Here is a 26,698-nt window from a genome sequence, read left to right as displayed (position 1 = left end):
ATTTAATGTCAGTTACCTAAAATAGCTCGGTATTTAATATCTGGGCACTGTACTGACTGTGGGAGTCAGCTCAGCTATTTCCCACAATCTGAATATTAGGCCCTTAATATTTGAATATATGGAAATTGAAAATGAGAGTTTTAGAACTGTTCTCACCAGCTGGTTAGATCTAAAGCATTCCAGGAGTTGACAACTTCCGAAATGCTCTGGCCAGTTTTTCCATTGCTGAGTGTCAGATCATCCGAGCTGTTGCCGTTGAAGTTTCCACAGGCTCCACATAAGACACCAGCCAAGTTCTGATTCACATTAACCGTCACCTCCCCATTTGTGTTGAAGAGTATCTGTACTTTGTCGGATTGTCTAATCATCACTCCTTTCTCCACAGCTATCACAGACACAGAATCCGATACTTTGACTGGAAGCTGTACTTTCTGACCATTCACCTGAAATAAGGTAGTCATCCTATTAAACTTGAATGATAAGTTTTAAGTCAATGTTAAATCTGCAGTAAAATCCAGCCCACTAATAGAGTTATCCATGGCACATTTATCTTCACTGATAATAACATTAATGGATACAGGGAAATAGGAAGGGCAAAATCAACAATTGTTATCTGAAGCATTAAAAAAATATCAAAATGAGTGCCTGAAATTCTATCATCTAATCAAGCATACGTTTCTAGAACACAAAACTAGAAAAAAAGATGTCAAAACTTTCACCATGGCTCAAGCTATAGAAAGTGAAGCTGAAGAAAGTCTCCTGTCTGTTGGGATTCTCTGAGATGTCAACCTTAGCTGTCTTTCCTTCAGTTGCCAAAAGAATATATTGGGGCATAGCTTTAAAAGAGACTTTCTTGTAAACCTCCTTTTTGATAGCTGCTGGGGGAAGGGTTAACGAAGGAGGAACAGAGCGGGTTAATATTTAGCTAGTGCAGTGACCAGATTAAGTTAAAGTAGTGTGGTTGCCATGTTAGTCCACTTCAAAGGTTAATAAACAGAAATAAAGCAAAACAAATAAAGAAACAAAGATGATATCATTTTTATTGGACTAGGCTTAAAAGACAGAATCTTCTTCCTAAGATCTGGACTATTCTGACTTGAAGGTTCTGGCCTTCATAGACTGGTCAAAAAAGGGGCAATTCTACAACTGGGCAACCCCATTTAGATACCCTGTGGATGTTGAATAGAAATCTATTTTAAATGAACATGGGTGCCCAGGATACATTATAGAATACTAGCATAACCTGGAATTGGCCTGCCTAACATTTAGGCACCGACAATTATACCAGCCATAGACCTGGCAGAAGTGTAAGTACCTAAATGGAGTAGGAACACATGTGCATAATTGGAAGCCCACTCATGTCCCTCCCATGTTTCATACATGTACTGTATATGCTCCTCTTACAAATATGTGCTCTATATATGAAGTTAAACAGGTATTTGCAGAATAGTGCTTAGGTCTTTGCTAACCCTTACATGTACTAGTATTGTAAACATTTTGCACACAATTAAGTTAGTCCAATAAAAAAGGTATCATTTTTCTTTCTTAGTTTTAACTTATTAAGTAACACACCAGCATCGGCATTTAGGGGCTAATTCTATAAATGGCACCTAGCAGTGCCTATCTCCTAGGTGTTGCTCGGCACAGTTGTCAATCAATTGCTAGGTATTGTTTACGGAATCACACCTACAGGCACTTAATGACTCAGGTGCCAGTAGAGCCCAGGGTTTTCTTAGGCTAAATTTATCAGAGCATAACCCAGGCACCTACTGGCACCTGTCATAACATGCCTGTTCTCTGCCCCTAACTATGCCCATTTTTCAGATAGGCACTGGTAGGCACCTCAACTTAGGCATTGGTAGGTGCCACTCTGAGTTCTGTGTGGAACTCTTAATTGGGTTTTTAAAATATTTTTAATGAGCTTTTAATGGCAACATTTATAGAATCTGGCCCTTAATGTGGTTCATATACTGTACACAGTGCTGCTATCCCTAGAGGTAGTGGTGCTGAATACAGTGTATGTGGAATGTGGTTGCTGCGCCACCACTATCTATTTAAAGTAAACTTATTACTTATTTGGATAGTGGCTGAATATTGCTTCTATCTGGATCATATTTTGGCCCACTCCTATTCCGTCTCAAATCTATGTAGCAACGTAAACAGCCTAATACTCTCCATCTAAATTTGGAAAATATATAAATGGTCTAGTCATGATAAAATAGCCAGCAGCTGTTTTGCACCTTGTTACCTAACACATATGTATCTCAACAATTTTGGAAAGGGGTTTGTAGACATTTATTTGACTTGTACATTGTTTTGCCTGAGTTTAGACAGCCCATGCATCTGATGCATATATATATCTGTAGCATTTTGCTACCAATTGCTGGGTCCTGTGCTGCATTATGTGATTCCTATTATCACCTATTCCACCTAGGTATGGTCTCCCAGATGGCGCCAATCACCAAATTGATGGAACTTCTTAACCATACCTGCATCTCTCATGCATTGCAAGATGGTGAGGCTGACAAATAATGCTGGCTGTAGGGGAGGGGGACGGGGGGGAGGGAGAGGCTAAACCAAATGAAGCACAGGAATATACATCAAATAGGGCCACAGGAATATATGTCAAATAGGGTCTAAAGCAGGGGTAGGTAACTCTGGTCCTCGAGAGCCGTATTCCAATCGGGTTTTCAGGATTTCCCCAATGAATATGCATTGAAAGCAGTGCATGCAAATAGATCTCATGCATATTCATTGGGGAAATCCTGTAAACCCGACTGGAATACTGCTCTCGAGGACCGGAGTTCCCTACCCCTGATCTAAAGGATAACCTAAAAATTGACAGGCAGTTCTGTATTTCTTCCTTAGAAGAGACAGCCATTCACAGGATCTGAAAGGCTACCATTCCTTTCATCGGGCTTAATGTCCCTATTGAAATTTATTTATTTATGTACAGTGGTGTTAGGTGTCATTTAAGGTAGTATAATGCCATGGTTCAGGGGGGGAGGGGCTAGAGTGGCTCTGTGACACATTTTTTCAATGAAAATAAGGATAGAGAAAATGTGTTTAAAAGTATACATGCTTCTATTACTTAGGGGGATCCAAGGAATCATCTTTTACCATGTATATAGGGAATGGTAGCAGGTGTGATTTAGGAAGTATTTAGTAAATGCATTTATGATGGATTCTCTGGACAATCAATAGGAGTTTGGTGTGCTAGATGCTTTGTTCTCGTGCATATGAAAAGGTGTTTGTGTAATGGCATCCTTCATGATGAGACTCTCAGAATACCTCATAAAACACAACATGATGTGCAGATTGGAGGGCCAAGCCTATGAAGGCTGTATCTGTATTCAAAAAACTATGGGACAAGCATATAGGATCTCTACGGAAGAAGAAGGGATAGTAGATGGTAGATCTGGGCAGACTGGCTAGGCCATCCGGTCTTTATCTGCCTCTATTTTTTCTCTTTTTTTTTGTATATTAGCTCATAAGAAATTAAAGGGCATGGTAGTGACTGGGATGTCAATGATGATCCAGAGTCATTTCTTAATGTTAATGTAACTGAGACTTATGTTCAGACTGTTTTGCTTTTTGCCTATCTACATATTATCATGTAGGCATCATTGGATAAGACATTTAGGTCCACCCAGCCTGCCTCATAATCCCTGCCTAATGAGTCATGACAGACCCTACTCTATCTCTGATCACTTCTCTGATTCACTCATAAGCACTAACCTATGAATATTTTGTAAGCATCTACAAACTATCTCAACCATTGCCTTACCGAAGTATCTGTGTTCTTGGAAACTGCAATGAAAACATTCTGGAAGAAGACATAGGCCTTGGCTGCAGCAGACTGGCTACTACCACAGCTCTGGATATCAACAAGGACCCGGAACCAGGAAGCTGATTTCAAATCACAGAGAGAGGCCACTTCATAAGCTCTATTGGATGCCACTTGCCCAGAAAGGCCATCAAAAGATGTGAACTTAGCTCCCATGGCTAGGGTACATTGTCCTTCCTTCTTGAAGCAGCCACGCACTCCTCCTTTCAGCATGCAAACGTCTCCAGCTTCACAGATCACCAGCTCACTCATGAGACCATTAGCAGAGCAGGTGTAACGTTGACTGCAGTCTAGAGACACAGTGGTTTCTCCAATCTGGGAAAAGGAATGAAAGAGAGTAAGCTTCTTGACATTGGATCATAGTCATTAAGGGGAATTTCTATAATGCAGGAGGAGAGTATGGTGAGTGATTAGAGCTACAGCCTCTGTACCCTTCTCCTTGTGACCCTGGGCAGGTCACTTAAGTTTTCACTGCCTCAGGTACATTAGATGGACTGTGAGCCTGCCAGGAGAGATAGGGAAAATGCTTGAGTACCTGTTTTGTAACCCATTCTAAGCTCCTTTAAGAGGACAGGCTAAAAAATCAAATAAATATTTACAGATATAAATGTTTAGCATTTGTGTGCGTTTGCATACATATGCCAAAAGTCTACCTAAGTTCTACTTTATAAATACCTGTGTAAGTTAGAATAGGGGTAAATTCAATATGTGACACCAAAAAAGCATGATTCTATAGACTGGGATTAAAGTTAGGCACAGTTAATAGAATAGCATTTATGCTCAGGAACTATACCTAACTTTAGGCAGGGCCATTTGCATCAATGAAAATGTGCATGTGCAAATGCCCATGCCTAAAGTTAGGTGTGGATGCCTTTATTCTATAACTATGTTCATAATTTAAAAGAACGTCTCAAATCTGCTCATGACCCACACATTTTCAGGCCCCCTTGTTGACTCATGTAAAACGTAGGTTTGTATCCTGCACCTAAATTTATGCATGTAACATGTAATTAATTCTAATTAGTATCAGTAATTGCTTGTTGAAAGTAGCAGTGGGCATTGTCGACGAATTTGGGGGGAGGGGAGCAGAAGAATCGCGTAGGCTTCGGAGGGAGGGAGGGAGGCAAACAGACAGGCAGGAGTCCTGCACTTCAGCTTTCTCATATTCGGCGCGGCAGGGAAGGAGGGAGGGAGGCTGGCTGGCTTCGGTGGAGGGAGTGGGACAAAGGCTGGAAAGCAGTGAGGGGGATGCAGGCAGACAGGCTGGCTTTGGCAAGGGAAGGGGCACTAAGGACATAGGAAGGAGGCACTGGGGGCTCTATGGACATAGGAAGGAGCACTGGGGGCACTAAGGACATGGGAAGCAGGCATTGGGGGCACTAAGGACATAGGAAGGAGGCACTAGGGGCACAAAAGACATGGGAAGGGGCACTAAGGACATTAGAAGGAGGCACTGGGGGAAATAAGGACATGGGAAGCAGGCACTGGGGGCACTAAGGACATAGGAAGGAGGCACTGGAGGCACTAAGACATAGGAACAAGCACTGGGGGCAATAAGGACACGGGAAGGAGGCACTGGGGGCACTAAGGGCATAGGAAGGAGGCACTGGGGCACTAAGGACATGGGAAGGGGCACTAAGGACATAGGAAGGAGGCACTGGGAGCGCTAAGACATAGAAAGGAGCACTGGGGGCACTAAGGACATGGGAAGGAGGCCCTGGGTCACTAAGGGCATAGGAAGGAGGGAGGAAGGGAATAGAAAGGGACAATTGTTGGGCCTGAGTGCAGAAAGAAAGAAAGAAATGAAGGAAAGATTACGCAGTCAGAAGGAAACGCAACCAAAGACTCATGAAATCACCAGACAGTAAAGGTAGGAAAAATGATTTTATTTTAAATTTAGTGATCAAAATGTGTGTTTTGAGAATTTATATCTGCTGTCTATATTTTGCACTATATTTGTCTATTTTTCTATAGTTACTAGGGTGACATTGCATATTTTAAAGTCATCTGCCTTGAAATCTTTGAAAACCCCCAAATATAAATGATAATTAACATTTTCTCTGTGTATAGTGTGCTTTGTGGTTTTTTAAAAATGTTATGGTTACCATTATGAATTAATAAGATATTATATGTACATGAAAAATGAATGGAATAAATTGGGGACGGGGCTAGGGCAGGATTGGGGCGGGACTGATAATAGATGTCCCGTTTTGATGAAAAAATAAATGGTCACGTTATCCAAAGCCCATCCAATTCCTATGGGCTTTGGAGCATTTACTGTTGCAGCATCACTACCGTGGCTTTGTAAAAGACCCCCCTTATGTGAACCACTGTGACCTTTTATTAGATTTAGCATTATTTTAAGATTTTTATAATAAAAATATAAACATAAATATGCTGCATGCAAATTGGGTGTGCGCCCAGAGTTGCATGTACAATTTTCAGCACTTTTATAGAGAATTAGGCTTAATTCAGCCCACATCTTTCAATACCTTAAAAACCATGACTAAAAACAAGCTCACATCCCGTCTAGGGAGGAGCGTGGCCAAATCGGCCGAAACCGTTGCGAGGGGGGGGTAGAAAGAAGGGTTAGGGAGCGGGAGAGAAGGCTAGGCTAGGATAGGGAGGGGAGGAGCCGTGAGGAGGGCCAATCAGGGTAGAGCAGGTCAGGAAGTAGAGACAGGATAGCGGAGGGTGAAAGGAAAGTCGTTCTTTTCAGTCCGGCACTCAGAAGAGGCCGTCACGACTTCCCCTCCCCTTTGGCAGAGACTGAATCGCGGCGGCAACAGCCGCATAGCGTCTGGACAGAGACGCTGCAGCCGATGCCAGGACACTCCGGAGTGGCCAGAGCTTGCATTGGGTTATGTAGGCTGGGGGGAGCCGCCGTGTCTGGGGGCGCCAGAGGAGCGGGAAGGTCTCCTGTGTCCTAAGGATTCTGGCCCAGTGTGGCCGCATAGCTTAGAGGGGCAATCTAGAGCCTACGGCGACTGCACGCTAGCCTTGCCTTGTGCCTGCCTGGCTGGGTGCGAGTCTCAGCTGTCTCCGGGGCGGTGTCTTCTTGGCTGCTTCCTTCAGGGCTTCCTCGTGCAGGTGGAGATCGCGGCCCTTGAAGGGCAGGCCATCTTTTCCAGCAGTTTGCTGGCATCGGGGAGTGAGCTAGTGAGGAGGCGAAGGGAGGAAGGCAGGCAGTCGGGGCAGAGTAGCCTGGGGAATTCCGAAGTCGCTCCAATCCAGCTGCTGCCCTGCGACGGCCGTTGAAGTGAACATAGGGTTCCCTTCGCGACAATGGGAGCGTGTGAGGGAGCTGCGCAGCAACGGCAGTGGTGGCATAGTATTGGAGACACCGCTGTCGTGGTCAGATCGCGCAGAGCAGACAGCGGGGAGACGAGAATCCACTTGGGCCGCCGCCACAGTGTTTCAGGCATACCTGTGCAGCGTGGGATGCCGGGAAGTGCCAGAGCGGCGGCCTGAGAGTAAGTAGCCCTTGCAGGGACCGGACAGTGATGCGGCATTGTCTTTGTTAAGGGATCGGGCGCGAGGGAGAGAGAATCGGGGTTCAGAGTTTGCGTGCTCTTTCTCGCGAGGATCCCACATGAGGCGATGGAGCCGGGAGTACGCAGTGCATTTCCCAACTTGGAAGGGCCCCCAGGTCACGGCTCTGAACGAACGTGGCATACTGACATAGAATGTCCAGGTAGAGCACCCATGGTGGTGCTCCAAAATGGCGACAGCCACATGAAGCAACCGTTACCATGTGTTCTTAGCAGCAGACAGCCAGGTTAGGAGCTGCAAATTAAAGCCAGCGTAGCTGCTATACCAAGAACTTTCTATCAGTCTCTGCTAATGATAATTTCTTCATGGCATAGGAGTATAGCTGTTTCAGCTGAGAGATAAGTTCATTACAGAAGAGATAACTTTAATTTAATTCATACAGCATATCTAGATAGATAATAATTTCTTGCTTTCATTAGGTACTCTAGCTTAATTGGGGCGGCCTTATAAGAGCCAAGGATTACATTTCACAAAAAAAAAAAAAGGGAAAAGTTTGTCTTTCCTTGCAATTCTTAGCCCTGCAGCTGAGGGTCAGTGGGGGCAGGCGCCGCGATTAATCAGTTTCTAATTGCTAGCGCAAGATCTTACGGCGCCCCATGAGGTGTTTCACTTGTCCAGATGAGGGACAAGTGACAGCTAATGTAAAGAACCTTTGTTTGATTAATAGAGCATTCTCAGCAATATAATTCCTGCTGTCATGAGGTACTTTAGCTTCATTACTACAGCCTTCACTGTGCCAAAGATTACATCTCATAAAAGAAAGTTGGAATCAGCCCCTAACTGTTGCCAGTATAATGGGAATATGCAGCTGAAGGTCAATTCGATCAGTTTTCTAAGTACTTGTAAAGGTCTGGGTGCGCCATGATGGGCTTCATTAGCCCTCAATATTCAGAGTGGTCAATAACACTCTTCACACGAAGTTGACCAGCATGAGTACTCAGCGCCATGCTTCATCAGACACGTGGAATCTCTCTCGAGATAAATTGATAATAGTTACTACAAATGGGCAGACTAGATGGTCCACTTGGCTTTCATCTGCTATTGGGGCACGTCAGGACACATCAGGGAGTGAAATATATTATGGTTACCACAAATGGGCAGAATAGATAGGCCACTTTGACTTTTATCTCCAGTCATGTTCTAACTAGATCGATAATGCAGACCAGATAGGCTGTTAGGTGTCAGGCCTTTATCTGAGAGGCCTTTATCTGTAGTGATGTTTCAATTAATATGGATATTGCGGATAAGCAGATTGGGCCTTTATCCGTCGTTATGTTTCTATAAAACCATCATCCCCTAAAAGATAGTGCTCGGACAGATTGGGCCTCTATCTACCCTTATGTTTAAGAACATAAGAACATAAGAGCTGCCTCTGCTGGGTCAGATCAGAGGTCCATCGTGCCCAGCAGTCCGCACCCACGGCAGCCCATCAGGTCCACGACCTGTTAAGTGGTCCCTGCCTTTTTCTATAACCTATCTCTAAATCTATCTGTGCCCTCTAATTCTATCTGTACCCCCCGAAGCAAATACTACGTTTTTTAACCGTCCTTCTGTTTCTATTAAATCAAAGCAAAACCTTCAGTTGGTATACCACATCATCTCCACAAAGATAGCGCTGGGCCTGTATCCATCACCATCTCGGGGAGAGAAATAGATAATTTCCTATAGATGGGCAAACCGGAGGGCCCACTTGGCCTTTATCGGCCGTTAAAATTCTAGTAGACTCTGTTTCTATTACGCCTGTGGGATCTCTCGGAGGAAGAAACTGAAGGATTGCTGTGGATGGGCTAGTTGGCTGTTATCTGCTATCAGGTCTCCCAGGATGGGATAGTTGGCCGTTATCTGCTATCAGGTCTCCCAGGTTCTTAGCAAACCTTTTCCACATCATAAATGTTTTCGCATAATGGCCTCTTCGTTAATATCTTGTCCAAGCAAAACAGTATGTCCTCGCCAGTGGCCTTTTGGACGGTAGGAACAACGTGGGAAAGCCAGCTCAGGTGAGTCGATCGCATCAGGGGTACAAACAACATAGGAAAGCCAGCTCTCCTGAGCCGATCGCATCAGTGGGTTTATTCCCGGGTGCGGAGCCCACATCAGCGTGGTTTATCCCCTGGGTGCAGAGTGCCCATGGTACGTCGTTTGGGGATCGCGGCTTGGAGTTGTGCAGCTTTCGCATTAGAGTAGAGAACACTGATATGGGGTCAAATAAGGTGTCTTGGTATATCCTGACGTCATCCATAGCTGTTTAGATTTAAGGCAGCCGGACTTATTACTTATTATAACTTACTTATTATTTCTGATTCGTCTTTCCGTGTAAGCCCAGTTGTTGGTTCGCCTGCTGGAGCAGGCATCAATCAGTACTCATTAGGGAAATCGGTTCGGGTTCCGCTGAAGTTTTATGCACTCATTGAAGATACGAGTGTTCCTGGAACACTTTTCGGACTTAGGTTCTGCTCTAGGTAGAAGATTAGCTGGGACTTTGATCCACGGAGTTGGTGGAATTTGACTTGTTTCAACCAAAAAGTCCAAATCGGGTCCTATCGGGTCCTGTGCATACTACAGGGGGACACTTTCTCCCCCTCTATGCAGGGGCAGAGTTCATTGGGTGGTATGGCTTGCCCTTGCTGAGGTTAAGCACAGGTTCGGTCATAGGTCTTAGGACATTCGACTCACGGTAAGCATACCAGGGTTGAGCATCTCGGTAGCATCCTCGTGGGCCTTAACAGTCTTAGTTTGCCTCTCAAGATTTTTGTCTTCCACGACTCCTTGAATCCGAAAGGACCATGTCAGGGAGGTATCAATTCCTCATTAGCCAGATTCCTTGAATCCGAAAGGACCATGTCAAAGTAGTATCAATTCCTCTTTAGCCAGACTCCTTGAATCCGACAGGACCATGTCAGGGGAGTATCAATTCCTCGTTAGTCAGATTCCTTGAATCCGAAAGGACCATGTCAAGGTAGTATCAATTCCTCTTTAGCCAGACTCCTTGAATCCCAAAGGACCATGTCAAGGTGGTATCAATTCCTCTGTAGCCATTTGGTAGTGGAGGGAGCTCTGACAGATAACAGCCGTATGTTAGGCCTCACATGTTCTGCGGTGTCACTCTAGATTACTGCAGGAGGTGAGGTATCAGGTAGGACCAGCTTCGCCAGCTGTCATCGGCTTACAGCACTGGGCGCTCATAATTGACTTCCTTGATCAAGTTTGTGGTCCTGGATCATGGGAAGGGTCAATGGAGCCCTCATACGGGGTGCTGCTACAACCTGACATGGGATGTGTGCCAATTCTTCTTACCATATACAGAGTGTAATCTGACTAGCTGAATCGACCTCACTTGCTGCATACCTCATGTATTAACTGTTTTCTTTCCCTCACACGGTCTCTTCATCATCTACACGGCCATGATATCATCGTTTACCACCTTGCTTGCGACCTCATTACCAGGGACCTTTAGACTTGGTGCTTCTACCAGCTCATTCTGTTAGCTTCTCCCACAGGAGCCCACAAAAGGTAACAGGTTGAGCCCATTACTCATCAGCATCTGGGAGGTAACAACGAGTGTCAGCATCTGGGAGGTAAGAACTTGCGTCACGAACGAAGATCAATACATGGATTGTGGCTATAATCGGGGGGTTTACATTAGGGTTAGTATCGGGGGGTTTACACTGGGGTTCTGGATATAGCTATAGGGTTTACATTAAGAGTTATGGATGGATGATGGCTATATTCGGGTGGTTTACATTAGGGTTGACATTAGGGTTATGAATGGATGGTGGCTAGAATCGGGGTTTACATTAGGGTTATGGATGCATGGTGGCTAGAATCGGGGTTTACATTACGGTTTACATTACCTCAGGAGCTGCTAGAGGACATTTGTCCGAGTATTTACCAGTCTGACATTGCTGGATATTTACCAATACATTGGCATTGCTTTGGATGGATTTACCAGTACAGTGGTTTGGATATATTTACCAGTACATTGGTTTGGTTAAGTTTATCATTACATTGGTTTGGATATATGTATCAGTAGATAGAGTGGATGTTGCTACGTGTGGGCCGCAGCCATGACACTTGGGGGGAACCCGCGATAAGCGAGGTTTCGCTATTCCGGGTCGTGGAGGGTACCAGATAGGGTTCATAGGCACAGCATATGAATAACAGAGAAACAGCTTCACATATGTTATGCAAAAGGGGCAAGTCTCCTTGCTTGGACGGCAGGGAGGCCAGGCCATGGTATTCACGACAAAGTACAGCATATGAAAGGACGCATCCTTGAACGGGCTGGGTCAGGGTGAGCAGTGGGAAGCTTCTACGGCACCCCACAATGTGAGCTGATGGAGAGGCATATGCATCTGATTGTTGCATTGCATACTAGTAACAGGTGATATGTACATAGAATGGTATGTTATATGTATATGTTCAGTCGTAAGTTGATTATGGTTCATGATTTGTTGTATTGTCCAGTTGATTACTGTTCATGATTTATTGTATCGTGCAGTATGGCTGCGGCCAAATAAAATTCCAGACTTGTTGATGAGCACGGTAGTATTGTCTCGTGATTGACGGGGCTGGGGTAGAGCAACAAGTGTGAGTGTACGATTTGCCATGTTCTGAATATCGGGCCCCAAAAGTTTAATATTCAAGAAGCATTTGTCCAGTTCTCAGTCATTTCTTAGTCTCTTTTAAATTGATATGGCTAATAAAATATTTGATCACAGGGCCAGTCAACCCATTTATTATTATATTGTTTGTGCTATAGAACAGAGTAAGGGATTATTTTACATAGTATTTGTAAGTATTTTTCCCAACAGCATCTAAGCTGTAGAAAAGAACACTGGATTATGTATTTTACACTAGATTAACACATCTCTCACACTGTCTGTGACAGAAAATAGAATATTTAATAGTTCTCTCACAGTTTATCATCACGAATGTTGCACACAGGCTTTCTCATGGAATCTCAGCTGTTGACAGGACTGCTTTTGGAGTATTTTGATGCTGAGAGTGTTCTCCTTGACTAGTGTTCTCCTGTCCCCTGGTCCTTGGGGTGGTTTAGTGAGGTGGTGTCCATTAAGCCTTTCTCTCTGTTTCTCTCAGATTGGTGAAGGATAGAGTGGGAGATCATACATGCTCTGTTTTTGATTTGCGTGTATTTATTTATTTAAAATTTATATCCCATTATCCTCTATTTTGATCTCTTCTCTCTCTCTCTTTTGCTCTCTCTAGTGAGTGGTGATCCCTAGCTGGTGGCACCCCTCATCAGGCAGCACCCAGGCTGACCACCCTACTCAATCTACCCTAATACCCTATAGAACAACTATTACATTGCAGCAGTGATAGGCTAATTATGTGCAGAGCTTATTTACTATTTGAGACAAAACTTACCTTTAAGTATCTCCCTTCATATACACAGCCGCATTTCTCCATAGACACACAGCTCTCCCCATCAAACATATATCCAGCATTACACTCACATCCCTCAAAGCACTTGTCTGTACATGTGGAGAGAGCAGCAATGCCAGCACACGTGTAATCACAAGTCCTGGTGCAAAGTTCATAGTGGCTGTTGGCAGGGCAAGTGAGAGCTGAGGAAAGAACAACATGAAATTATTAGGAATTATAGCTAGAAACATAGACAATGAAGGCAGATAAAAACCATAAAGTCTATCCAGTCCACCTATCTATAGCATATATTATCCCTTCCTCTCCCTTAAATTGCCAATTGGCGACTAAATGTTGATATTCAGCGGCAGTAAGCCAGGCAGTGCAACTGCTTATCGGTTCTTACTGGTCCTAAAAAACTGGGCGGTCAGAGGTGGGTCAGAGGGCAGTGCTAGGGAGGAGCCAGGGCTTATGAGGGCTCTGGTTATATTCAGCTGGGGCTCAGAGTGACCCTCAATACCTTGCTTGTTTGGGTCTCAGACTTCACAGGTTGTTCAGTGCTCTTTCTATAAACTGAAACTAATTCGTTCCATCCAACCCCTACTTCATTCCTCAGCCCTTAATATCCTGATTCATTCACTTGTTAGCCAGCTCAATTATTGTAACTCTTCAAATACAGGACTTCGGGCTAAAGACATATGTTGCCTATAACTTGTCCAGAATACTGCTGTTAAAATCATTCATAAGATGCGGAAATATGACCATGTGACTCCTCTACTTCAGTCTTCTCACTAGCTACGCTTTTCTCATCGCAAAACATGCAAATTCCTTCTTCTGATATTTAATATAAAAATCTTAGAATAACCAGAATTCCTCTCTCAATAGCTGACACCTTATATTTCTCCCCAATTGCTCAGACTCTTAAAGCAATATCAGCTCAGAGCCCCTACTTTCAGAGAAATAGTCTATGACAACATCAGAGACCCATCATTTCTGTTGGAGAATTCCTGGAGTTTCTGGAACTCAAACTCTGGAACAGTTTACCTGAATAGTTGAGATCCCAATCATCTCTGGACCATTTTAAAGCAGATCTCATAATTTTTATTTTTAATGATGCCTTTTAATAAGCTTATCTCACCCCCACCCCCTCCTCCAGGAGACTCGGGATCAGAAGCTATCAGACAGTGCAACCCTTCCTTTTTTTTTTTTTTTTTTCCTCTCCTCTTTCCTATTATGAAGATTGTAGTTCCTTCCTCTACCCTTTTCTGCCACACCTGTCTTTCCTTGTATTAATCCTTCTTATTTAGCATGTAAGCCAATCGGCGGGATAGTAAGTTAAAAATAAACTTGAAACTTCTTAATAGCCAACCCCTAACCGGCAAGGTTAGGAAAGGGCTGGAGGTAGAGTTGGGGTGGAATGGTCACATAGATGGTTAGTGGTGATATTAAGCCATTTAACTGGCTAGGAACCTGAAGCTGGAACAGAAGAAAGGCTGTCCTAACTTTATGCAGTGAAGGTAACCAGGCACCAGGCTGAATATTAGCCAATACCCAGTTACCTTCTGGGTAGTAGATCTGGCTGCCACTCCCATCCCAATCCCCCCCTCTCACCCTCCCAGAATGGATATAACCCCAAGTTTCCAAGTTTATTAAAATTTAAAAAAAACGCCAATTATGAATTTTAAGCGTTATACAATAAAATTAAATGGGGAAACAATCAAGAGGCTAATTAAAAACAATACAGACATAGCTCACAATAATAACAATACATGCTGACATAATGTATGGTAAAACAAGAGGAGAATAGGGAGAACTACACTCCTCCCTCCTTATTTGCGGTTTCAGGACCCGTGGTTTCGCCTAGTCACGTTTTTTTGTGCCGGGATTCCCCCCTAGTGAATCAACCTTACTTGGTGGTCTAGCGGTGATGCAGGAGTGATCTTCCTACACTCCTGCCCCGTGCAGAGCCATCATCGAAAATGGCTGCTGTGATTTCCCGTGGTCTCATGAGACTACAACGGGAACTCACGGCAGCTATTTTCGAAGATGGCTCTGCACGAGGCAGGAGTGTAGACGATCGCTCCTGCCCCGCATCACTGCTAGACCACCAGGTAAGGTCCGGGAGGGAGGCGTGGGTGGGTCAGAGCCGGCCCAAAAGTCATTTGCGAATTTTCAATATTCGTGGGCTGGCTTTGCCCCTAACCATCGCAAATACGGAGAGGGGAATGTACAATATTTAGAGGAGAGTAAACATATAAAGTTAAAATGAAACGAAGAAGGAGAATGGACAGAAATCTGAACAGAGATGAGCAATCAGAGGACAGGAGCAGCTTTCATAATCAGAGAGCTGGGTCAGCTTTCATAGGCGTCTTTGAAGAGGAAGCATTTTAAATTTCCCTTGAATGTATCTAGATTGTTTTCTGCCCTTAATTCGATTGGAAGAGAATTTCAGATTGAAGGAGCAGTACTTGATAAGTACTGATAATCCTTAAAGAGGGTACATGCAGAAGATTCTGAGTAATGGATCTTAGTGTTCTAGGCTGGTCATAAGAAGCTTATGGATCAAAGCAGGTTATTTTGTATTTTGGGATTTGAAGGAAAGAGCGGTGATTTTATATGTAATTCTGTGTGGAATTGGTAGCCAATGAGCATTCTTAAACAGAGGCTACAAGCTGCCATTTTCTAGCAGGGATGGGAGGGGAAATAGAATCTGGGCACGTATATCTTATATTGGTCCTGGCATATTCAGCTAGAGCCTGCATAAGTCTTTCACACGGGACCCAGCTGAATATTGGTCAGGATCTTCATAAGCTCCATCAGCCAGGGCACTATGAATTAGCCCTGGATATTCATTGCTGAAGCCTGGATATGGCCTAGCACTGAATATCTGTAGCTATTGTAGCTGGTGATAGTCAGCGTTTAAAAAAAAAAGGCTGACTGCTGCTGGCTGAATATCAGCAGGATCATTTATTGACAGACTATATGACTTTCCCTTTCCAAAAGGCATCTGTGTTTTGTATGCACTTACGACAGAATGAAGGTGTTCTCCACATCTTAATGCTTGCTCCCACAGCCTGGCATGCAGCTGCATAAGCCTGTAAGCTCCTACAGAGGATGTCTCCCTTCCCTTCCATGGCACACAAGTCATAAATGCAAGAGTCATAATACTTGGCAGGGTTGACTTTGATATGGCAGTCTTTGAAGGGTCCTCCTGGATTAGTGATCATGCCACATGATGACCCAACCTTGTAGGTATTCAACTTGGAGTTATCACAGGTTGGACACTTGTCTCCACAGCCATCAGTACATGCCTTACTCATACCCTGCACCTTCCAAGCTGATCCGAATTCATCCACATTTTTTGCAATCTGACCGCCAAGAAGCATGTAGTCATCTTTAGTATTATCATTAAAATTTCCACAAAGGCCACCCAGTGTACCCTTGTAGTTGCTGGGGACTGAAAGAAGCACATAGTGCACTGTATCATAAAGGATTTTCATGCCAAAGTCAGTTTGTAAAACAATATTGTTTCCTTCTTGGTTGATCCAAACTTTTCCATCAAGAATAGTTGTCGGCACATTGAGAATTTCCCCATTAACCTGCAATAATTAGATAGATGCTCAGGAATACTTTTATGGTACACATCCAGAGACAACCTTTTCTTATGATAATCAAAATGTGATTTTATTTTTGGGAGGGGAATAATTTTTATTGAGAGAACAGAGTATTACTTAAACAGTTCACAAGGGCAAACCAAATTACATAAGAATGCGACACTTTCCAAGGCAATTAATACTTAGCAATCATACATACCACAGAAACAATATGGCAAAATGCCACAAACATGAAATCTAAACATCCTGTTCCCATTCTTTAGCAGACAGAGATGACATTTTTTTAAGAAGGCATTTCCTGCTGTTGCTGGACAGGAAAGCACTACCACCAATTATCTGTGCCAGGGACAGAGCAATGGGTAGAGAAACGGAGGATCCGTTTCTGGTAGGACTGGGCAGAGCAATGGACAGGGCAAGACAAAACAATGAGCAAGGATGGGCAAAGCAATAGGCAGAGTAAAACAGGCTGGGGACAGACCGTGAATCTCCCGCTAAGTGTGAGAGTCCTTTGGGTGGGGAAAGAAAACTCCAGGAATTCTAGGAAGTGTAGTTCCCATTAATGCCACCAATAAGGGAGCTAGGCAGCTCTAATGCTTGTCCTGGGACTAATGCAAAAAGATGGGGCTAAAGCTCTACACCAGCCCAGTGGGAAAATATAACAGGCAATTTGTACAGTGCAAAACATGAGGAACAGGAGGAGACTTATAGACATGGGCATGGTCTCTAAGGGCTGAGGACCCTAAAAGGAACACATCAGACGGTGAGATAAAAATGCTGAGAAACCTAGGGAAACAGATCCTGAAGACAATAGCCAGAAGAGGTAGTGTGGTCAGTAAAGTAGAAGCATATGTTAAATAGCTATTGGTGCAGGTATATTGCACAGACATACAGCTGGGGTGGAAGAGGAGCTCGTAGATTGTCTAGGATGTAAATTCCTGTCTTCAAGAGGATAGCCTTGAAATAAAGGCTGGAGATTTTCTTTAAAGTTGCCTATACTCTTTAGTTCCACCTTTCACTCGAAATGCCCTTCTATCTCATGAACTCCCCTGGAAACAATATGTTGAACTGCCTTGAAACACCAAAACACTTCTCTTGAAGTGATCCCTGCCCTAATGTGTCTTCAACTTCTACTTATCTCCCCTTTTTCTTTTTCTTTTATTTCAATATATTTATAAAACATTCCCTCCCCTATTTCCCTTTTGTCCCATGTACGTCCAAGTGAATTTGTTCAGCATTTTAACTTTTAACAAGACTAAGAATGTTATAATGTCCCTGAATCGCTCCATGGTGCAACCTCATTTGGAGTATTGCGTTCAGTTCTGGTCTCCTTATCTCAAGAAAGATATAGTGGCACTAGAAAAGGTTCAAAGAAGAGCGACCAAGATGGTAAAGGGGATGGAACTCCTCTCGTATGAGGAAAGACTAAAACGGATAGGGCTCTTCAGCTTGGAAAAGAGACGGCTGATGGGAGATATGATTGAAGTCTACAAAATCCTGAGTGGAGTTCAACGGGTACAAGTGGATCGATTTTTCACTCCATCAAAAATTACAAAGACTAGGGGAGACTCAATGAAATTAGAGGGAAATACTTTTAAAACCAATAGAAGGAAATTTTTTTTCACTCAGAGAATAGTTAAGCTCTGGAACGTATTGCCAGAGGATGTGGTAAGAGCAGATAGTATAACTGGTTTTAAGAAAGGTTTGGACAATTTCCTGGACGAAAAGTCCATAGTCTGTTATTGAGAATGACATGGGGGAAGCCACTGCTTTCCCTATATTGGTAGCATGGAATATTGCTACACCTTGGGTTTTGTCCAGGTACTAGTGACCTGGATTGGCCACCATGAGAATGGGCTACTGGGCTTGATGGACCATTGGTCTGACCCAGTAAGACTATTCTTATGTTCACATGTTCTTTTAATTTGCCCCTTTCATTTCCTTTCTTTAACCTCATTTTATTGTATACTGTTTAGACACTTATTTGATAGATGGTATATCAAAAATAAAGAAACTTGAAACTTGAAATGAAGATTAAGGTTATTAAGATGGTTTTGAAAAATCCACAGATTTTTTAAAAAAAGAGTAGCATAATATTTGCTTTACTCTTTTGGTATTTGTGACCTGAATTGGCCACTGTTGGAAATAAGATACTGGGCTTGATGATCTTTAGTCTGTTCCAGTATGTCAAGGCTTATACTCTTATGTTCATAAGTGGCTAGCCAGATAGAGAGGACAGCAATCGTCATGGGGGACTCCATCATCAGACAAGTTGACAGCCACATAGCAGGAGGAAGACTTGATCGGCTGTTGACCTGCCTACCGGGAGCCAAGGTAAAAGACATATTGAGCCGCATCGACAGGATCCTCAACACTGTGGAAGAAGAAGATACGGCAGTGGTGATCCATGTGGGGAAGAAAAACGTGAGCAACAGGAACTACAACAGGGAAGTACATAAGGACCAGTTCCGGATGCTAGGAAGGAAGCTGAAGACCAGAACGCAGAGGATAGCATTCTCGGAGATTCTGCCGGTACCCAGGGCAGATGAGAAGAAGCAGATGGAGCTGAAAGCAGTCAATGCGTGGATGCGGCGCTGGTGTGAGGAAGAAGGATTTCACTTTGTGCACAACTGGACGACGTTCTGGGGGAAGAGCAAGCTCTACAGGAAGGATGGACTCCACCTCAGCAGAGACGGAATGAGGCTATTTGCAAGCAACATCAAGAGAGAAGTGGACAAGTTTTTAAACTAAGAAGAAGGGGAAAGCCGACAGTCAACCGAGAGAGAGAGTCGATGGTTTGGGAAATGGTACACCAGGAGGATACCATGTAAAAAGATAGAGGGAAAGACTCACCGGATTACAGGAAAGACAGATCGAAAAGGGCACAAGAGGGAAGGAAATGCAAGAAAGGAACAGGCTGCAAACTCAAGTGTATATAAACGAATGCAAGGAGCCTTAGAAATGAGATGGGTGAAATAGAAGCCATGGCACAAAAAGATAATGTTGACATCATAGGCATCACGGAAACATGGTGGACTGAGGAAAACGTCTGGGACACTGTGCTACCAAGATACAAACTATACCGCAGAGACAGAGTGGCTCAAAAAGGTGGGGGCGTTGCCATATACGTCAAAGAGGAAATTGAATCTACTGGAGAGAACACCGTCTCTATGGATCAAAATTCCAGGAACAAATGGCCTGGAAATGAAGATCGGCATCTACTATCGACCCCCAGGGCAGTCCAAAGAAATTGACAGAGAAATGACAGACGAGATTAAATGCAACTGCAAGGGAGGCAACACAGTTATCATGGGTGACTTCAACTATCCTGGAATAGACTGGAACCTAGGCACCTCCGGCTGCATTAGAGAGACTAAGTTCTTGGATGCTGTAGGCGATTGCTTTCTGGAAAAACTTGTCAAGGAAAATACTAGAGGAAATTCAATTCTGGACTTAATTCTAAATGGCCTGCGAGGACCGGCACAAGATGTAGAAGTAGAATGGACTCTGGGAAGCAGCGATCACAATATGATCCACTTTGATCTGGACGCAGGAGAGAAACATCGGTCCAAAATGACAGCCACGTCACTGAACTTCCGAAAAGGGAATTACGAAGGGATGAGACTCATGGTAGGGAAGAGCATTAAGAAGAGGATAAGCACTGTAAAAACGCTAGAGCAAGCTTGGTCCCTTTTTAAGGACACGATCACCGAGGCACAAAATATATATATACTGCATATCAACAAGGGATCCAAGAGGAAAAAGAACAAAGAACTGGTGTGGCTCACTGTAGACGTTAAGGAAGCGATCAGAGATAAGAAAAATTTGTTTAAGGAATGGAAAAGGTCAAAAATGGACAAAAACTAGAACAAGCTCAAACAACATCAACACAGGTGCCATAAGGCGGTAAAAGGGAACAAAAGACACTACGAGGAAAATAGCTCAGGAGGCAAAGAACTTCAAGCTGTTCTTTTGATATATTAAGGGGAAACGACCCACGAAGGAAGCGGTGGGACCGTTGGATGACCATGGAATAAAGGGAGTATTAAAAGAGGACAAAGTAATTGCCGACAAACTGAACACATTTTTTGCGTCTGTATGTACCAAAGATGTAAACAGCATACCGGAACCCATCAGGCTATATGCTAGAAACGAAGACGGAAAGCTGACAGGATTGACGGTCAGTCTAGAGAAGATATGTAGGCAGATTGATAGGCTTAAGAGCGATAAATCCCCGGGACTGGATAGCATCCATCTGAGGGTCATCAAGGAACTGAAAGCGACCATAGCAGAATTGCTTCAACTAATAGCCAATCTGTCGATCAAATTGGGAAAGACTGGAAGGTGGCGAATGTTACGCCGATCTTCAAGAAAGGTTCGAGGGGAGATCCGGGAAACTACAGACCTGTGAGTCTGACCTAGGTATCGGGAAAGAAGGAAGAATCACTGATAAAGGACAGCATCAGTGATCACCATGACGGACACTGGCTGATGAGGACCAGTCAGCACGGTTTTAGCAAAGGCAGATCATTTTTGACGAACTTGCTGTACTTCTTCGAGGGAGTAAACAGACAGATAGACAAGGGCGATCCAGTCGACATTGTATATTTGGATTTTCAGAAGGCGTTCAATAAGGTTCCGCATGAACGACTACTTCAGAAAATTGCGAGCCATGGAATTGAGGGTGAAATACGTGGATTAAAAACTGGCTGGAGCATAAGAAACAGAAAGTGGGGGGTAAATGGACAATACTTGGACAGGAAGAGCGTCACCAATGGGTTGCCGCAGGGCTTGGTGCTTGGACCCGTGCTCTTTAACATCTTTATACATGAACTGGACATAAGTATGATGAACAAGGTGATTAAATTCACGGACGATACGAAGTTATTCTGAGTGGTGAAGACACAGGGGGATTGCGAAGATCTGCAATGTGACATAATCAGGCTCGAGGAATGGGCATCGACATGGCAGATGAGGTTCAATGTGGATAAGTGTAAAGTGATGTATGTCGTTAACAAAAATCTCATGCACGAATACAGGATGTTCGGGGCGGTACTTGGAGAGACCTCCCAGGAAAGGGACTTGGGATTTCTGCTCGACAAGTTGATGAAGCCGTGCATGTAATGTGCGGCGGCAGCAAAAAGGGCAAACAGAATGCTAGGAATGATAAAGAAGGGGATCACGAACAGATCAGAGAAGGTTATCATGCCCCTGTACCAGGCCATGGTGCGCCCTCACCTGGAGTACTGCGTCCAGCACTGGTCGCCGTACATGAAGAAGGACACGGTACTACTCGAAAGGGTCCAGAGAAGAGCGACTAAGATGGTTAAGGGTTTGGAGGAGCTGCCGTACAGCGAAAGATTAGAGAAATTGGGCCTCTTCTCCCTCGAACAGAAGAGATTGAGCGGGGACATGATTGAAACATTCAAGGTACTGAAGGGGATAGACTTAGTAGATAAGGTCAGGTTGTTCACCCTCTCCAAGGTAGGGAGAATGAGAGAGCACTCTCTAAAGTTGAAAGGGGATAGATTCCGTACAAATGTAAGGAAGTTCTTCTGCACCTACAGAGTGGTAGAAAGCTGGAACGCTCTTCTGGAGGCTGTTATAGGGGAAAACACCCTCCAGGGATTCAAGACAAAGTTAGACAAGTTCCTGCTGAACAAGAACGGGCGCTGGTAGGGCTAGTCTCGGTTAGGGTGCTGGTCTTTGACCAGAGGGCTGCCGTGTGAGCTGCTGGTCTGACCCAGCAACGGCAATTCTTATGTTCTTATAGTTTCCATACCGATCTCTCATCCAGTTTTTCAGAAACTGATTAAGTTAATTTTGTTTCAGCAATATTATGGGTTGAATAATCATGAACTGTAGGTGATACCAGTGACTAATATATCTTAGCAGTTTTTGGTCTATGCATTGTGCTGTTTACTGTGATGTTTTGTGTAAATCAGCTATTTTGTAATTGTTAAACTTTTGTGTATTGTGCACCGCTTAGTACTTATGTCAACAGTAGTGTTGGAAAATGAATAAATCCAATCCAATTCAAATTGAGATGGTCAGAGGAAATATTCATTGTCACTATCCAGTTAGTACCTCTGAATATTCCTCTCATTGGTGCTTCTTTGGTTAACAGCACCTTTTAACTGGTTAAGTGTTTTTGACCGATCAGACTCTAAATATATAACAATAAAAAAGGCAAGGGACTTTTCAGATACTGGTGAACATCAACAATTATTTGGCTAACTTTACCCATTTAGTAGGACCACAAAGCTAGCAGTCCTAACTTAATTGTAAGTTATGGGGCTCAATATTCTGTCAGCATAGTAGCATTGTAAATGACGACAGATAAAGACCTGCATGGTCCATCCAGTCTGCCCAACAGTCACATTTATTATCAATGCAATGTTGAATCAACTATCTAGTGATCATTCATTTTACTTGCTAAGTTCTCCTATAAAATACCTTTTCCTCCCCCAGAGATTAGAAAGACCTGTACTCAGATGATATGAATGTGGTATATAATATACATACTTGATCCTGGGCCGTCTTGCCATCAGCAACGGTGAGTGATTTTTTTAAAAAAATACTGACTACCATGAGCTGTTTTTAAAGGTGCTGGTAGGTGCCTTGCAATTCATTTTAAAAGTTCTTTTAAATAGCATTTTGTACTTAACTTAGGCACCAGTAGGACGTGTTTATAGAATATGGGTCTATGTTACTTGCTCCTGGTCTGTCTTGCCGTCAGAAGCAGTGAGTGATTTTTTTTAAAAAAAATACTAACTACCATGAGCTAAAACAGACACAGATATTCAGTGTCAGGACCTATCAAGGCACCGCCTCTGAATATCTGAGTTTTTGGCAGGGCCCGGAAATTGTATGCAGGCACAGCCAATATGCAATTCAGGACTCAAATACCTAACCGTGCAATGCTAGGACTGCCATTTACGTGGTCCTACTTGTCCAGTTACCTAAGTGGGCTCTAGCAATAAATATCACCAGTGTCTGCATGACTCCCAGCTCCACCCAGACTCTGCCTCCGGACTGCCTTGGTATTAACCAGTGAATGATGTGTCAGCTAGAAGGGACATTCAGCAGCTCTTTCTGGTTAATTGCCGCTGAATATTCCCACTTGACCCGTTCCTTGCAACTTAACCAAGCAGGAGCCTCTTCTACCAAATGCAATTGTTTTGAATATTTAGCCTATCGGTATAAATTTAAGGACTGTGTATTCACAACAAAACAGATTGGACTGCTTAATATCAGACATAAAGATAAACAGATAAGTAATCTGTGTATCTTCATGCCACAAATCAGTGCCAGAACATTGCCCTCTCTAATTTCAATTATCTAAAATTTAAATGGCATGAAATTAGCTTTGCTTCTTACCTCAACCTTCCATTTCACTCCTTGTTTTAGGGTGAATAATGAGTCATACACAGACACTGCCACTGTTTTTGTCACAGCAACATTGGCACTGCCATAGCTTTCATTTTCCACCACTACAGAAAATTTCTGCAGCCTTAGGTCTTTTGTGTTGACACTGGCTAATATGTAGGAGCATGTGCCCTGGAAGTCAAATGCTGTCCCATCGAATGAAATGTAGTGGAGGTCACCAGAAACTATGCATTTCCCACATCCAACTGGCTGGCAACCCAGTACTCCATTCACAACTTTGCATTCCTCATTAGCACCACATGAGGCCTCTGTGCACTTGACAACTCCATTTTCTTGGCACTGACACTGCTCATTACATTGGCCACTAGGATAGAAAACATCTCCTTTTGTGTAATACCTGTCCTTGTACACACAGCCACAGTTTGCAATGGGGACACATTTGTCTCCACTCAGGATGAACCCATTGTTGCAGTAACAACCTTCTCTGCATGGAGCATCACACCCCTCTGGAGAGGAGAGGCTGTAGCAGGTAGCAGGACAACCATTTCCACAAAACTCATAATGAGTGTTGGAAGGACATGAAGGACCTAAGGAGAATTTGGAATGAGAAGATGAAAATACATTTTAAATTTCCTATAGAATTTATTTATTATTTATTTATTCATAATTTTGATATACCACAGTTCAAATGCATATCAAAGCAGTATACAACATAAGAAACTATAAGCTGAAACAAAGGTAGGGATAGACTTCAGATACCAGAGGCAGGATCAAACATCTTCCAATCCCCTTTTGCTAGGGTTACCTTATTTGTAGAGAGACTTTTGGGTTAGCGGCAGGCAGAGTGTGGGAATTGCTGCTGATACCGCTACACAGTAAGATCAGGCTGCTCCTGGCCTGCCCGCCAGGGCTTCCCTCTGCTGCGTCATCAGTGATATCATAAGTGACGTGGCAGAGGGAAGGCCCCAGCGAGCAGGCCAAGAGCTGCTGCTTTTAGGAGGCCCAAAAGTTGAGATCTCATGGTGGAAGGGGGTGTCAATCAGCAGGTTGCGGCCCACCACAGACAGTTGCCTTCATCACTGCCGCTGCACCCCCTAAACAATGAAACATGGACAAATGAGGGCAAATAGGAAAGCCGCCCGGACGCCCTGATAGACTGCCAAAATGAGGACATGTCTGGGGAAATCCGGACATCTGGTAATCCTAACTTTTGCCTAACCTGTTCCTTCTCCCTTTTTTCACTTGTTCTTATTTGTTCACTTGTTCTTATTACTGGAACAAAAACAGACATACTTGATCTCTAAAGCTCATGCATTCACATAAGTCTTAGCTTGATCCAATAATAGGTATTATCTGTACATTTCAGTGGCACATTCATACCAAGAAAGGATGGCTTCTTAGTTTGCTGCAATCTGTCATTATTTTATAAGAAAGTTCTATCATGTACAGTGATTGCAGTGAGTGATAAACGTTATTTCCTCTAAATACACTCATTTTTGTTTTTTATTTCAACATTTGGGAGTCAATATGCAGCTGGCAGTAATCAGCATTTTGCTGCCCGTGGTGTCATTCCCAGACATTCAATGTCCAGACTTTGACATTGAATATCCAGTTTTTGCAGAGCAAGCTAACACATAGCTGGTTAAGTTGATATTCAGAGCGTAACCAGTCATGGGATACGCCTAAAGATAAGTCTGGCTTTTATGTGATTACCCTGGTTGGTTAAGTGCTGAACACTGGCACTTAACTGGACAAGTGTTGATTCTGCCCCAGAACACTCCCAAAATAGCTGGTTTTCACTTAGGTGCTAACTGCTAATTTTCAGAGGCGATAAATATTGCCTTTATCCCCACATGTTATAGTCTATGGTCCGGATTCTAAAAATAGCAGCCACCTTAAAAGCGGGAAAGGTAGTCACTGAAATTTAGGCCAGAGTTTTCAAGGCCTACATTTCCAGCGCCTACCTTTGATGTGAATTGCACCTATAGAGATGATTTATGGCACCTAACGCCACTTCTGATTAGCCATGCCTTCAATGATGTTAGACATCGTAAAACACCTCTGTAGGTGTGATTCAGGCGTTGTTTTTAAAGGTGCTGGTAGATGTCTTGCAATTCATTTGAAAAGTTCTTTTAAATGGCATTTTGTACTTAACTTAGACGCCAGTAGGGCGTGTTTATAGAATATGGGCCTTTGTTACTTGAAGGGATCATCATAAGTAAACGGAGGTCTACAGGTAATAAAGCACCGTCAAAAATTGCCCTGAGCTCTCTGTGGGGGAAAAGTGGTTCAAGCAGGGGTGGGTATGGAAAACAAATCTCAGTATTTCAGTTTAAAATCCTCATACCTACTTTTCACCATTTTAACTAGCACTTCTTGCACCCAATGGCTTTTTCCTTTTAAAAACTGATTTTTCGGCCCTCTAGTTCAAAGTATCCATAGGCACACAAGGAATTGGCACTCAATGAAAAATCTCCTTTATGAAGCAGATAATAAACTGCGTGCTTTCACCTCTGGGTTTTGCTAGAGTAAAGAAAAATGATGGGCACATTCTCTTTGATTATTAGCCTATTTATCCCCAGATTCACATTTTAAACCTGAAAGAGTTCTATTTTTCTGCTGTTTATCATCCAAACTGTTTCAGGGGCTGAGGAACAGAGTCATTTCCCCTGATGCAACAGCAGTGGCGTACCTAGGGGGGTGCGGGGGGGGCGGGCCGCCCCGGGTACCAGCCCTAAGGGGGTGTTCCCGGCCTTGCCGTTCAGTCCCCCGCCACCCCCGAAGGACCGCTCGCCCCACTGACCTTCCTGCACCACCTGTGAAGCAGCCCGCAGCAGGATCGCGAAGTCAGCGTCAGCATCCCTGCGCTGCTTCCTGCGCCGCGATCCCGCCCCTCCTCTGACGTCAGAGGAGGGGC

At 43.7% G+C, this 26,698-nt stretch overlaps 1 protein-coding gene across 1 annotated transcript in view; it reads right to left on the bottom strand.

Annotated features, from left to right (window-relative positions):
* Positions 1-26,698, bottom strand: part of LOC117368884 (IgGFc-binding protein-like) — a 65,973-nt gene that overhangs the window by 5,082 nt on the left and 34,193 nt on the right. Inside the window, exons 7-11 of the mRNA XM_033962627.1 lie at positions 23,773-24,368; positions 15,810-16,380; positions 12,785-12,984; positions 3,788-4,162; positions 157-443 (exon numbers count right to left, since the gene is read on the bottom strand). Of these exons, the coding sequence (XP_033818518.1) occupies positions 157-443; positions 3,788-4,162; positions 12,785-12,984; positions 15,810-16,380; positions 23,773-24,368 (2,029 nt within the window). The remainder of the gene's footprint in view (positions 1-156; positions 444-3,787; positions 4,163-12,784; positions 12,985-15,809; positions 16,381-23,772; positions 24,369-26,698) is intronic.

The sequence above is a fragment of the Geotrypetes seraphini genome, chromosome 11, assembly GCF_902459505.1.
Source record: "Geotrypetes seraphini chromosome 11, aGeoSer1.1, whole genome shotgun sequence".
In the NCBI taxonomy this organism is placed as follows: domain Eukaryota; kingdom Metazoa; phylum Chordata; class Amphibia; order Gymnophiona; family Dermophiidae; genus Geotrypetes; species Geotrypetes seraphini.
The sequence above is the reverse complement of the archived record's forward strand: the minus strand, read 5'-3'. Positions and strand labels throughout refer to the sequence as shown.